Genomic DNA, 11,737 nt, shown 5'->3' with positions numbered 1-11,737 from the left:
ACGATAACTATCTATAGCTGGTCCTATTTTAAAATCACTACTAACCTATTTTATAATGCCCCTAGGGTGATTAGAAAACGTTCAAAGCGTTTTAATACCGCAATGTAAATCAAACATTCTAACACTGCCACAAATCCCTAGGACCAAGGCGACTTTCAAGGCTCTCTACAATTCTCGATCTCCCCATAAAAATAGCTCGTCCCTAAACTCTTCATGGGAATGCCCACTCAGGGACTTCCCTATGGGTGGGCTAGAACCTCATGAGACCTATACCATTTCCTACCATAAGCATTTTTTTCAATTATCATAATATTGGAACGAGTGTGATTTAACTCTTTGTTTCGATTCCTACTTCAAAGCTTAAGCTTAAGCTTCTCGCAAGTTCCAACGCTCCTTCATCCTTTCCTTTAAACTGACTCCTAAGTTTTTCAATGCATGAGTCTCTTTGGGCTGATCTAAAGTACACCAAACAACTTGAATTGGTTCAATGACGCTAACAAGGCTAGATGAATAATAGGCGTAGATGAAGAGTAGTCATAGCAGTCATGGAACTACTCTACATAAACTGAGGTTGCAATGTGGGTAGTCATTACCCATCAAAAATTTGCTTATCTTATGGTTTAGAATCAAGAATCATCCTCGTCACTGTCATAAGCTTAGAAGAGCGAAAACCGCTTTAAGAAATTCGGATCCAACAAGAACTTAAACAGTTTCTGAGTGCCAGAATTTCGTAACAGTTGATCAGAATCAGATAAGAACGAAAGGAATGGTATCCCAAACATTATTTGCGAAAGCACATAAAAAACTATGCCGCTTCCTCAAATGGGTTACCAAGTTCGAGCGAGCTAAGAAAGTTTGACAAAACTATAGTGCAGCGACATCTCCTTATTAACTCCAAGATAGTATAGACAATGCGCTCATCGGAAGTCATCATCAGCTCTTGCTGATCACAGACTTCAGATGCTCCACCTCGCCTTTGCTAACTTGGAAGGCCTTCACCAGCACTGCATCATCGATCGTTGGAGTGGATGCAAAAGTAGCTTTAGCTACTTGTGACGTTCCTGGATTCTGACTTGTCAACGCTGCAATCCCCACCGCAGGCCCATCTCCCACATTCAACTGAAAATGTATTAGGCCCTTGGGAAAGAGGAAAATCTCGCCTTGAGTTACTGTCTTTGAAAAAAGCTTATTCTCAGTAGTGACGAAGCCCACGTAGAGGGAACCCTTCTCAACGTAAAGCAGCTCCGATGCTCGCGGGTGAACATGCGGAGGATTGAGCCCGCCTTTCGCATAGTCGATCCGAGCGTAAGAGATTCCGAATGTGTTTAAGCCTGGAAATTTGGCAACATTCGCCAGAGTCACGGCAGAGCCCAGTGGGTTTGATGTGTTGCCGGGCTTGGCGATCACTGATGATGCAAAGTCATCTCCCGTGGCCATTGCGGGGTCCTTGCACACGAAACCATTCACCTTGATGGTAGAGTTGGTATCAGCAACGCAAATATCCTGAAGAGAGTCGGGATCATTTGCGTGAAGGAGAGGACAGAAGCAAAGAAGTAAGAAAAGGGAAAGAGCCGCGAGACGCAGCATGGTGAGGCGTAGAGGTTCTCTCGGTCTTCTAGCTATGGCAAGGCGCAGTTCTTCGGGCTTAACTAATTGAACATGTGCAGGAAGCTATAAAAGGAGGAAGAACGCTGTGAATCGCAGCCGGGAGAGGCACATTAGGACCACAGAACGTTCAAGGCAGTAAAACGCGTCCGTCCATCCCGACCAAACTTTACAGCAGAACAGTCATGGTCACAACTTCTTGATGCAGATAGGCGATTTGTAATGTCGAGTAGGATGATTTAGCAATCTACAGCCTGAAGAACAGAAGGGAATACAGATAAGCATTCATTCATAACGTATGGAGGAGCTAAGATAGGCATTCTTAACATGAACTACTAAGCAAAGGTAGAACGCGAGGGACCCTGCTGTAGCAAAGTGCAGACAGAGAGAGGAAGGGAGAATAAGAAGCAAGAGGACATCACGAATAGGAGTAGGATGGGAAAGTTGATCGACTCGCACCTGCAACGACAAGCTAGCTTCGTGGTGGTGCTGGAACCAGCTCGACAGCGATCAGGTGCTCGGTGGATATCTATGCGTTGCGTTCGCATCAATCAACAGAAAGTGTGAACATTTGAAATCTTGACGTTCTAACTTCTACCATCTACCATGAAATTAAGGAAGATGGCATCGGAACCCAGTGCTCGCGTAAGTGGTGCGTGAAAGTGAAGCCCACATTTGACGTGTAGCTTGCTTGCACTTAAAGCTCGAGCTTTTAAAACGCGCGTCTCAACTCGAACTTTCGACTCTCTCTACTCTCTACTTACTCTGAAGTAAGTGGTGAAGTATCACAACTCCAGCGCAATTTGAATCGATCCCAACTTCAAAAGTCCACATTCCACCACGGCTTCCACGTTCCAGCTCGCTTCTCTTGAATCTTCTGAGTCTTAACTCTTCTCGTAGATCCTTATCCTGATCCAAGATCATCCTTTATTATACAGCTCGCATTCCAAGATCTTCCTTTATTATACAGTTAACATTCCACTTACTGCCGAGCTCTTAAATGCTCTCCAGACTCCTGTCTGCAGTAAGCCAGTAACTGCGCCTTCTATTTACGAATTGCAACAGTAAATCTGTACAACGAACTTCGAAGCTTTCTGTTGACATTGAATCTGTCCCTTAGAGCATGTTCACGCGCTAGAGGTGGTTTGCAAACTAGGAATTTCAATTTGGATTCATGCGGCAGTTTTGGAGGGAAAACCTGGTTACGGCTTGAGCCCCTACTCTTGAGTAAAGGCCAGCAAAAAAACCAGTTGTCGACAGGGACAGCTTGGTTGCTAACCTGAGCTCCTTAGTGAACATGCTCTTAGCTGGATTTCGATCATCATGAGTGACGTACCAAATTAAAGTCTTCCACCTACTTCTGCCTCCGAGTTCAAACTTGAAATCAAAATAGCTTCATTCTTAGATTAAGGGCCAGTGCACACGGGAGGGAAAATGATGAACCAATGTGACATTGAAGCTTGTAGTCAAATAAATCGTGTGAACAGATTTTGGTAGGCATTTGAGAACTTTGAACACTTTCAAGTTTGAACTCAAGATGCTTCATGCTTAGATTAAGGGCCAGTGCACACGGTGAACAGATTTTGGTAGGCATTTGAGAACTTTGAACACTTTCAGGAAGCTGTGAAGGTGCTTCTGACAAGCTGGAAAGAGTTTGCAGAGTGTTGCTAGCTATTTCTCATTGGCTGGGCAGAGCATTGGAGACACTCGGTACAAAATGGAATGCACATCTGGTGCCCAGATTTGCACCCTCTAATTTTGAGCTGCAAAATCCAACACCAGTGGCACTTCAAACTGGTCTGGAAATCTGTGCCATCCACCACCAACTCCGCATTTCCAACATCGTGTGCACTGGCTCTATGTTGAGAATCCGAAGCCATGAGAGGCCGTCCGCATAGCCCCTACAGACCACCATCAGAGGCAGGTATAGAGGGATTGTCCCCATAGCCAGCATCAGAGCAGCGTTAGAGGATGCATTGCTGGCGAAACAGGAGGGTCTGGGGAGATCCAACATCATCCTGACGTGCCGGTATGCCAACTGCCACTAGAGGTTGCAAATGCTTCCAACTACAAAGCATGACGGCTGCCGTCATGTGAGGGGATGAATTGCATGCAAAGCTGCACCACAAATCCTCTGTATTGGCTTTAATTTCATTCCCTCCCGCCACCCTTGCTTCTGACGACTCCATCAATCTCCCACCACCCTTCTCCGCCTTCACAGCCATAGATAGTGTGGGTGCACTAGTGATTTCTGCCGGGTCTTGCATGCTCCTTCCCCTTCATAACGGGCTGCCCACATTGCATAGGAGAGCCGAAGGTGGGTTCGGGTGTCGTGCCTCAATCCCTGCTCTTGCTATGGCTGCTGCATGGGTGGCCGTTTGGCTGGCGAAGCTCCAGAAAGAGCGTGATGTAAAGCTTCCCGTATGGGACGCTGGATATGCGTTGGGATTGCCTTTTCTTTCATCTGCGCTCCATGTGCAAACACGGAAGGGGAAGCTTCTTAAACGTCATTCTCTTTGCGCATGCCTTTGATGATTGACGTGTGCTTTCCGTGGGTGTCTCCATGCTATTTCAACAGGAAGCATCTATAACTACGTATTTGGCAACTCGCATGTGCTCTTGGGGTGCGCAAGCTCTTCACTCGTTGCTTGACACACGACGTACGTTTTTTGGCAGGTACAAAGCGATGAGAAGCTCCAACCCTTCCTTCCCATCCTTCCAAGACCTACACGAAAATTACGGGTCTTGTGATGGGGAAGATGAGTTCGTCCCAAGTACACAGGGTGACACTGACGTGCAAATGTCTTCCCATCCTCTTTTCCTGGTCGTCTCGGTGCAGCAAGTGCTTTTCATGGAGGTGTGAGAGGCATCCCTTCTATGGCAATCCTTGCAAGCTCCCCGGCCTATCTTCGACGTCCTATCCCTACTCTTCCTTCCAATTGGAACTCTTGTATTCGACCTCGTCCAAATCCTACAAGGATTCAGGCACCTACCCCCCTCTCTTTCAATACTTTTCCCTCGCTGCTTCCTCTCTATCTGATGACTCCACGCATAGCATCCCTTCAGTGAACGCAAAAGTGTCTCACCCGCGGATGAATTGGCAGCTTCGTGATGTCTTAGTGATTGAGAAGAAGGAAGTCAACACGGCCACCCATGAGGGTGGCATCTGTGCGAGGATGAAAGACCGGTGGCATTAGATCTCCGAGATCATGCAAGGCCCAGGGTATGCACCGTCCTAAGACGCAATGCAAATCAAAATGGGAGAAGATAAATGGTCTTTTCCATCGTATTTACGACTATGAGCGCAACAGTCCATCAAGGCGTTCAAGCTAATGGAACATGGCAAGTGAGGAGAGGAGGGTTGCTTGCCTTCCTACTTCGGAGGGGATCATGATGTGGATCTGAGTCCAATTCTTTTTCAATCGACTAGCGTAACTAGTCCTGCAGGCACGCCGGTGAACGCTTGTGACTTGTTTTGCATCACATTTTCTTTAAATGTCATTTGCTTATTTGTCTTTGTCTACCATGTGGTTTTGTAGATGATGCTCCCCAAAGGGCTCCGACGGATAGCGAGACCCACTCTACACAAGTTCCAAGTGAGGAGGGTGGCTTGGCCGGGGTGCACAGAAAGAAGATCAAGCATGTGATGGGAAATCTCAAAGAGTTGGTCGATACGACACAGAAGATGGTGAAGATGCTAGAGCAGTGTGAGACGGCAAAAAGCACACTGTTTATAGATGCATAGGCGAGCAAGAAGAAGAGCGAGGCAACACGTCTCGAATGGTAGGAGGCCATGGAGACCTGCTTAGAGGTACAGCAAGAGAGCACCCCGGTCATGTGCAATACACTAAGCTAGATTTTTTTTTCCATTGGGCGCTTGCTTCTTCGAGGAAGAGATAGTGGCTTATAGCTGATTCGTGGATTCTTCTTGTATTTCATTGCTGCTCAATTCTCTACTTGTAGTTTGTGTCATGTGATGCAGTCCATGTCGTATGTTGCATGGACATCTCGATTAAATATAGTGTTATGCTCATGTAGTTCAAAATTTAGTTCAAAATTTAACTATGACCAGGAATATGGCTCATGAGTCTTTTTTGGGAGCATCTACTTTTCCCCCTAATTTTTGAATTGATGAATGATATTTGGAATTAATCCATTGTCATAAATGTTGCCTTGTTGATAAAAATCATCTTATATATGTCCTTTGGTAATCCCTTGAAAGAGGAACCTATTTTCAATTATGTGACGTATGGTGTGTGTTCTAAGACCATATTAAATGAAGTGGGGGAAAATGGCATTCTGGAAATTTTAAAATTGGTTGGATTTCATCAAATTTGGGAATTTCACATTGATTATGGGAAATAAGTTGTGGTTAACTTCATTATTTACGGGAAACCTAATTGAATGTGGAAACTTTCATTACTTCTAGGGACTAAAATGTAATAGTGGCATTAGCATAGAACTTTGCAAGAGATTGAAAATTATACATTTGGTGATGTTAATAAACACCATTTGGGGATGCAGCGAATTGCTAGGGGTGTTGATAAACACCATTTTAGTGGTGTTAATAAATCACATAAAGCGAACGAGAAGATACAAATTTGATGTAAGGCATTTTGTACACTAATATATTATTCATATATACTTCAATGAAGATCACAGCAAATGAGAAACGTTACATGAGAGATCATATTAATTGTTAGTTTGGGAGATCACAATGGATAAAATCATCACCATTGTCTATAATTCAATACCTAGCAAGCCTTGTTGTGTTATGATACATATAGCTATGGAATATTAATCTGCTTGGGTGGATTTGTGGCTTTTGATGTCAATAGGAAGAAGACACTTGGGAATGGTCAGGATGATTTGGAGAGATTCTCAGATAACTTGGTAAACATGGCATCAATGCCCTCATGTGTGTGTCCTACCATTAAGAAGCCCAATTAAATAGTCATTGAAAACACCTCATGCTACTCTTAGAGAAAGGTATACAAAGAACTATCTATTGTTTTTCGGCGCACAATTGTCTAGCTAGAGTATTAAGTTCTCTAGAAAATTTTGGAAAGGGGGTTCACGAGTAACATTTCCATCTAGAGAGGGTGTGTTTTCATGCCCATGGGAGGGCATAGAAATCCTTTATGTGGTTGTAGCCTCTATAGTAGTTGTCATGGTATTCATGGTAAACATTGGACCACCATCTGATGTCTCAAATCTATATTTTTTATCGTGTTATCTGCAACAATTTTACACAAGCCACACATATGGAAAAGCTTCTTACCTTCAATACTTTGGTGATAGTCCAATGCCTTTCTTGATCATAAAACATTTCGAAGTCAAGCATTGCTTTTGGAATCCCATCAATAGAAAGGTCTCCATGGTCATGTGTTTTCATCCTCTCTAGGTTGCATCAACATTTCCAATTGTAAGGTTAGGAGATGAATGAGTCTCAATAGATAAATCTTGGCTTTGCAATGGGAGAATGCCTGCCATTCACCCCTTGCAAAGTTGAAATTTCCAAAGCCAACCAAATGACACTCAGGCCATCCTCCCCTTTGCAAAGACAACATTTTGGACTTGTAAGGGGTCTTGCAAAGAGAATATTTTCAAATAGGACTTTGCAATGGGAGAATTGCACTAGTGCCATTCTCCCCTTGGGAAAAAGGGCAAAGCTATAATTTTGAAAACTTCATTACCAAATGGAGAATGGCATTATTTTAAAAACTTCGGCTTTCCCAAGGGGAGAATGGCACTAGTGCAATTCTCTGATTGCAATGTCCTAATTAAAAATCTTGGCTTTGCAAGGGTAAAATAGAACTAGTGTCATTCTCCCATTTCAATTTTCTAATTCAAAATTTTGGCTTTGTAATAGGAGAAAGAAACTATTGCCATTCTCCTCTTGGAAAGTCAAAGTTTCAAAACTTGGGCTTTGCAATGGAAGAGTGGCACTATTGCCATTCTCCCCTTACAAATATAAAAATTTGAAAACTTCGTCTTTGCAAGGGGAGAACAGTAACAAGAATGTCACTAGTGCCATTATCCCATTGCAATGTCCAAATTTAGAAAAAAAAACTAGCGAGCATGCAGGGATCCTCCAAAGCAGCTATAGCTAGGAGAGGTACTTTTTTCAGAGTTTGGAGAAGATCTCCTTTCTTCTCTAAGTTTCCTTCAAGGTTGAGGTACCATTTTCAACATCCACCTTGGATTTTTGTTAGTTTATTTTGAGCCAATTTGTTTCTCATACATGGCATGATGTACTCTGGCATTAGAGCTTGCTCTTGCGGTTTTCTCATTTCTCGGGGGGGTCACTATGTATAAACTCTCTATATCACGTGCGTTCAAGTCTTATTTGTAAAATCCCTTATCTGTAGATTTTTCATTAATAAAATATACCCTTTTTCTATACAAATCTGTAAATTTTTTTTGAAATGATTTTAAATAATCCCTTATGTAAGTTAATTTCTGTAAATTTTAGAAATTAAAAATATCCTTTTGTTGAACTCACGTGATAGGGTTACATAAGATGAGTGACCCCCCCGAGTCTCATTTATAGTTAATAAAGTAATCTTTTTGGGAAAAAAAAATTTAGAATTTTGGCTTTGCAAGGGAAGAATGACATTGGTGCCATTCTCCCATTGTAAAGCCAAATTCTTTTGAAAATTAAGGCTTTGCAATGGGAGGATGGAAATTATTTGAATTAGGGCATTGCAATGGTAGAATGGCACTCGTGTCATTTTCCCCTTGTAAAGCCAACATTTTTTGAATTTTGACATTGTAATATGAGAATGGAAAGACAAAAATTATGGCTTTGCAAGGGAAGAGTGGCACTAGTGCCATTCTCTCATTGCAATGCCTTAATTCAAAATTTTGGCTTTGCAAGTGGAGAATGGTATTAGTTCCATTCTCCCCTTTCAAAGCCAAAATTTGAAAAACTTCAACTTTGAAGGGGAGAACAGAATGAGTGCCATCATATCTTTACAAGCCGAAATTTGGGCTTTGCAAGGGGAGAGCAGCACTAGTGCCATTCTCGACAACCTCTTAATTCAAAAAGAATGTTAACTAACCTCTTAATGCTAAGCTATTAATATTAGCCTAGTTTTATTCAATAAGTATGGACTCTAGCCATAAGCATGGACCTTTAGTATCAGAGGAACATTGGCTCTAATTTTGAATATATTTCTAGTTATGAAATAGAGTAAAAACTCTAGTTATGAACATGGACCTATAGTTTTAGTGGAGGATTGGCTCTAACTTTTATATCCATAAACAATATCACATGCTAAGAAAACACATAAATACCAAATAAAACTAACTTGTAGTTAGAAAATATAATGACATGGTTGACTTATTAAATTCCAATAAATACAACACAAATTATATTAAAAACCTAAAAGAATTATTGAACTATTAAATCCAAACAAAATCAGACTACATGAATGGAACATACCAAATTCTTGAACCAAGAACATTCGAAGGTGACTGGATGCATTAGCTTTTTTGCCTCAATGGACTCCATTGTGTCATGGAGCTTGCTTCAAAACAAATTAAATGCTCCCAAACATATTGAAATATATTCAAGAAACTTTTATAGAATACTAAAAATAGTAAATACAAAGAAATTTCTTGCTTAAACAAGTGGAGAGTGTCAGAAAGTCCATCATTGTGGACGTCGCAAAGAAACCATTGGTGCAGGAGTTGGTGTCACCATCGGTAAAATATGCCTGACAGTGTTGGGAATCAGTATGGGTGTCGGTATATATCGACATTGTAGTGTCGATACAAGCATAGGTATATATTGACATTTTTACAGAAGCTTTAAAAAAATTATGTGGGGTAGGATGGGGCTTGTTTCAGTACCATCCTACCCCACATAATTTTTTTCCCATTAAAATCATGATTAGATGTTACAAATGCGGAGGTATACATTACAATTTTGCAAAGGAATTCTACAAAGTAATGGCAATATTCTACAAAGTGGAAAATCCTTCGAAGTAATGCGCTAATGTGCTACAAAATGGCAAAAGTGCCAAACTCCAAAATGGAAAATCCACCCGGCACTCTACTACAAGAAGGTGGAAGTGTCAAAATTTGAACCATTAAGTGTCCTATCCTAGATTATTTCTCACCCTCCTCACCCTCCTCGTCCTCGGTCTCTAGTCTACATGTGCCCTCCTCATTGCCCTCCTTGCCTTGGGTCTCTCTGCATGCGCCCGATCCCTCGCCCTCCTTGTCTATGTATCTAGCTGCTTCTTCCTCAGATCCCGTCTCTCTGTCTGAATCTCCAGATGGGTCGAATGTGCCTCCCTAAGAATGAAACAAGCTAGAAAAACTAAGAGCGTTCATTGTAAGACAATGGTGATAGTCAAACAATAATGAAGAGGAATACGGTATACTTACATGATGCATTGCCATCCTTTCCCAATCAATGTGGACTCCTCTCTCCTTCTCCTTAAACCATGCCCTGGGTCCAATCTTAAAGGTCCTTGTGTACTCCTCATTGTTTGGAGGCCTTCCAATCACATATTCCTGTATATCTAAATTCAATTAGTTAGATATGAATGACAAGACATTTGAATGATTGAACATATCAGAAATTCAGTAGAAGATAAATATATACTTACGACCCATGCCTCGTTGTTGAGTCTACCATCGATCCTGTGATGCAAAGGACCTACAGTCTCTAAGCGTATCCTTGCTGCCCTCTGCTGAGGCTTGAACGCATCTAGATTCTCCTTGTAAAGCTTCTTCACTTTCTTCCAATCCTTTGGGTCCGCCCACCCTGGCTTATGCTTACCCCCCTTAATAGCATCCCTCAGTTTGTATCTACGAGACCTAAGGAGCTCCCCCATGCAAGTAAGAATGGCATTTGTTTTAAACTCAAACCCTTTAGGATTTGGAAATTGTCTCTTGAGGGCTTCTATGCAAGCTTCCTTGGCTTTATTGTCCTATTGGTTCCAAGGTCTCAATATATCATTGGGGAAGTGGGTGCTCACCAACCTCCTCATGTATCTTATGACCGCCTTCCCATCCTCATCCTGTATAACCTCCCCAATGCTATTCACTCTATAGGAAAGGTCCTCGGGAAAAACAAAATCTGAAGGATTTGCGGTGGATGGAGTAGCAGAGCTAGAGCAAGGGGTGGTGCGAGAGCTTAAGGAGTGAGGAGTAAGGGAGCAAGTGGTCTTTGGGGTGCTACGGCTTATGAGTGGAGAGGGCAAGGCACTTGATTGGTACTGCGTTTGATGAGGAAGTGGAAACTTGTAGGGATTCGAGTGTGCACATCCCTCGAGCCCACCACAATAGCCTCGACCCTTACTACTCTTTCTGGACTTACGCCCAGATGATGCCCCCTCAAAGGGGCTACACGGGACAGTTGTTGAGTAGGTAAAGCCATTGATGTCCCTGATCTACCCCGAGGGGTGTAGGAGAGGGAATAGCTGAGGTCCTCTGGGATAGCAACGAGAATAATCTCGCTACCTCTGTGTCACTCATGAATGCGACAAACTCGTCAGGACTCTCGACGAAGCCATGAGCTGCTAGCAAAGGGGTTCTTTGAGGGGTAGTCCTAGGGGTAGGCCCAAGAGGGGTTGGCCCGTGGGGAGTCCACCCAGGGGTATTCATAGGGGTAGGCCCCTGAGGAGTTGGCTCAGTGGTGGAAAGAAAGTCCTCTGGAGAGTACAGATCATGATGTCTCCTCCTACGAGGGTCCCCATGATCACGGGTTCCATACGCTCCGGACGTGCGACGTGCTGACATGTCTAATTTGGGGGGATTGGACAAACACAGACACAAACACAAAAACAAACACAAACACAAACACAAACACAAGAGCGGGTAAGAAGCAGAAAGATAGTTTACTTAAAAGACAATACTTACACTTAAAATACAATTTATTACTTAAAACTCAAGGTCAATTTCCTAAAACTATGAAAAGACAATTTACTTAAGACTTCATCGTATATTATCATATCACCATATGTATCCAAAAGACTATTTATATACCAAATTTGGGTCCAAAAGAGTGTTCAAGTACAAAATTTATATACAAAAGAGCTTTCATATACAAAAATATGCACAAAATTAGTATTGTTAAACAAAATTTGTCTCCAAAAGAGACATTCTCCAAAAATTC

General features: G+C 42.3%; 1 protein-coding gene across 1 annotated transcript; it reads right to left on the bottom strand.

Annotated features, from left to right (window-relative positions):
• Positions 1 to 726: 726 nt before the first annotated feature.
• Positions 727 to 2,272, bottom strand: LOC147887163 (germin-like protein 5-1). Its single transcript, XM_087394143.1, has 2 exons — positions 2,065 to 2,272; positions 727 to 1,859 (listed from the first exon to the last, which is right to left on the bottom strand). The coding sequence occupies exon 2, from the start codon at positions 1,585 to 1,587 to the stop codon at positions 934 to 936; it is 654 nt and encodes a 217-aa protein (XP_087250269.1). The 5' UTR covers positions 1,588 to 1,859; positions 2,065 to 2,272; the 3' UTR covers positions 727 to 933.
• Between the last annotated feature and the right edge of the window lie 9,465 nt (positions 2,273 to 11,737).

This window comes from Dipteris shenzhenensis, chromosome 23, assembly GCF_047967505.1.
Source record: "Dipteris shenzhenensis isolate YYH24624 ecotype China chromosome 23, Dip_SZ_1.0, whole genome shotgun sequence".
NCBI lineage: Eukaryota > Viridiplantae > Streptophyta > Polypodiopsida > Gleicheniales > Dipteridaceae > Dipteris > Dipteris shenzhenensis.
Note: the sequence above shows the minus strand (reverse complement) of the source record. Positions and strands in the feature narration are given on the sequence as shown.